Source organism: Stegastes partitus, unplaced genomic scaffold (assembly GCF_000690725.1).
Source record: "Stegastes partitus isolate 25-593 unplaced genomic scaffold, Stegastes_partitus-1.0.2 Scaffold1940, whole genome shotgun sequence".
Taxonomy (NCBI): Eukaryota; Metazoa; Chordata; class Actinopteri; family Pomacentridae; genus Stegastes; species Stegastes partitus.
The window spans coordinates 153,947-155,000 of record NW_007579671.1 but is presented as its reverse complement, the minus strand read 5'-3'; the positions used below and the strand labels follow the sequence as shown (position 1 = coordinate 155,000).

General features: G+C 48.5%; 1 protein-coding gene across 1 annotated transcript in view; it reads left to right on the top strand.

Annotated features, from left to right (window-relative positions):
• The window catches only part of snapc4 (small nuclear RNA activating complex, polypeptide 4), a gene marked incomplete at its 5' end in the record, with an annotated part of 14,531 nt that overhangs the window by 3,077 nt on the left and 10,400 nt on the right, over positions 1 to 1,054 (top strand). The window contains 4 exons of the mRNA XM_008303133.1: positions 26 to 107; positions 231 to 332; positions 697 to 769; positions 846 to 1,016. Coding sequence (XP_008301355.1) covers positions 26 to 107; positions 231 to 332; positions 697 to 769; positions 846 to 1,016 — 428 coding nt within the window. The remainder of the gene's footprint in view (positions 1 to 25; positions 108 to 230; positions 333 to 696; positions 770 to 845; positions 1,017 to 1,054) is intronic.

The following is a 1,054-nucleotide window of genomic DNA, read 5'->3' as shown; positions in this document are numbered from 1 at the left end:
CTGTCTGTCTGTCTGTCTGTTTCAGGGGAGAGCTGGCAAAAGACTCTGTTGATCCACTCGGTGTCCAGAGACAGTCTGAAGAGACTCATCCAACCCAAACTGTCCAAGTAACATCTCACATATTATTCTTATTATTATTGTGATTGTTGTTGTTGTTGTTGTTGCTGTGGTTGCTGTTGTGGTTGTTACTATTACATGGCCATCGATCTAGACCTGTCTGTCTGATTCAGGGTGGACTACCTGAGCCAGAAGCTGTCCTCAGCAGAGCAGACAGACAGGCAGCAGCTCAGAGAGCAGATCGACAGTTTGGAGAGAGAGATCGACCTGCTCAGGTTCGTGTTGTGTGTTGGACTTTAAAAACCCCTAAAACAGGCTGAAGCTCTGTCAGGCAAAACTCCTCGTCCTTCTCTGAGGCTCCACTCAGCTTCACGTGGGGTCACATTCATGATACATGTATGTTGGACTAGACCTGCCTTCACTGCATGAGGAGGTATTTATCTCTGACATGAATCAGAACAAACATCCAGAAGTCCGCTCAGAAAACGGAGATGGACACAGTTCAGAACTCCATAGAGAATCTGTGTGATTTTAGCTTCCCTCAGCGTCTCAGTTTGACCGAATGTGAGCAGAAACAGGATAAAAACATGGAGCTCAGAGAACGAGCTGTGTAATGTGTGTCTCATTCTGATTGGTCAGAGGGAAGAAGGAGGAGGAGCTGATTGGCGATCGATACGAAGAACACGACTGGCAGAAAATCTCTAATATTGATGTAAGTGTGAATTCAATCAGTAATCAATACTCTGTGACACTATGAGTCAGAGACAGCAGACTGTCCTGGTCCTCAGTTTGAAGGGACGAAGGACGCCGACGACATCCGGAGGTTCTGGCAGAACTTCCTCCATCCGTCCATCAACAAGACGCGCTGGAGTCCAGAGGAGGTCCAACATCTGAAGGAGGTCAGCAGGAGACACGGAGACAGACACTGGGACAGGATCAGCAGGGAGCTGGGGGTGAGCCAGGAGCAACCCGTCTGTCTGTCTGTCTGTCTGTCTGT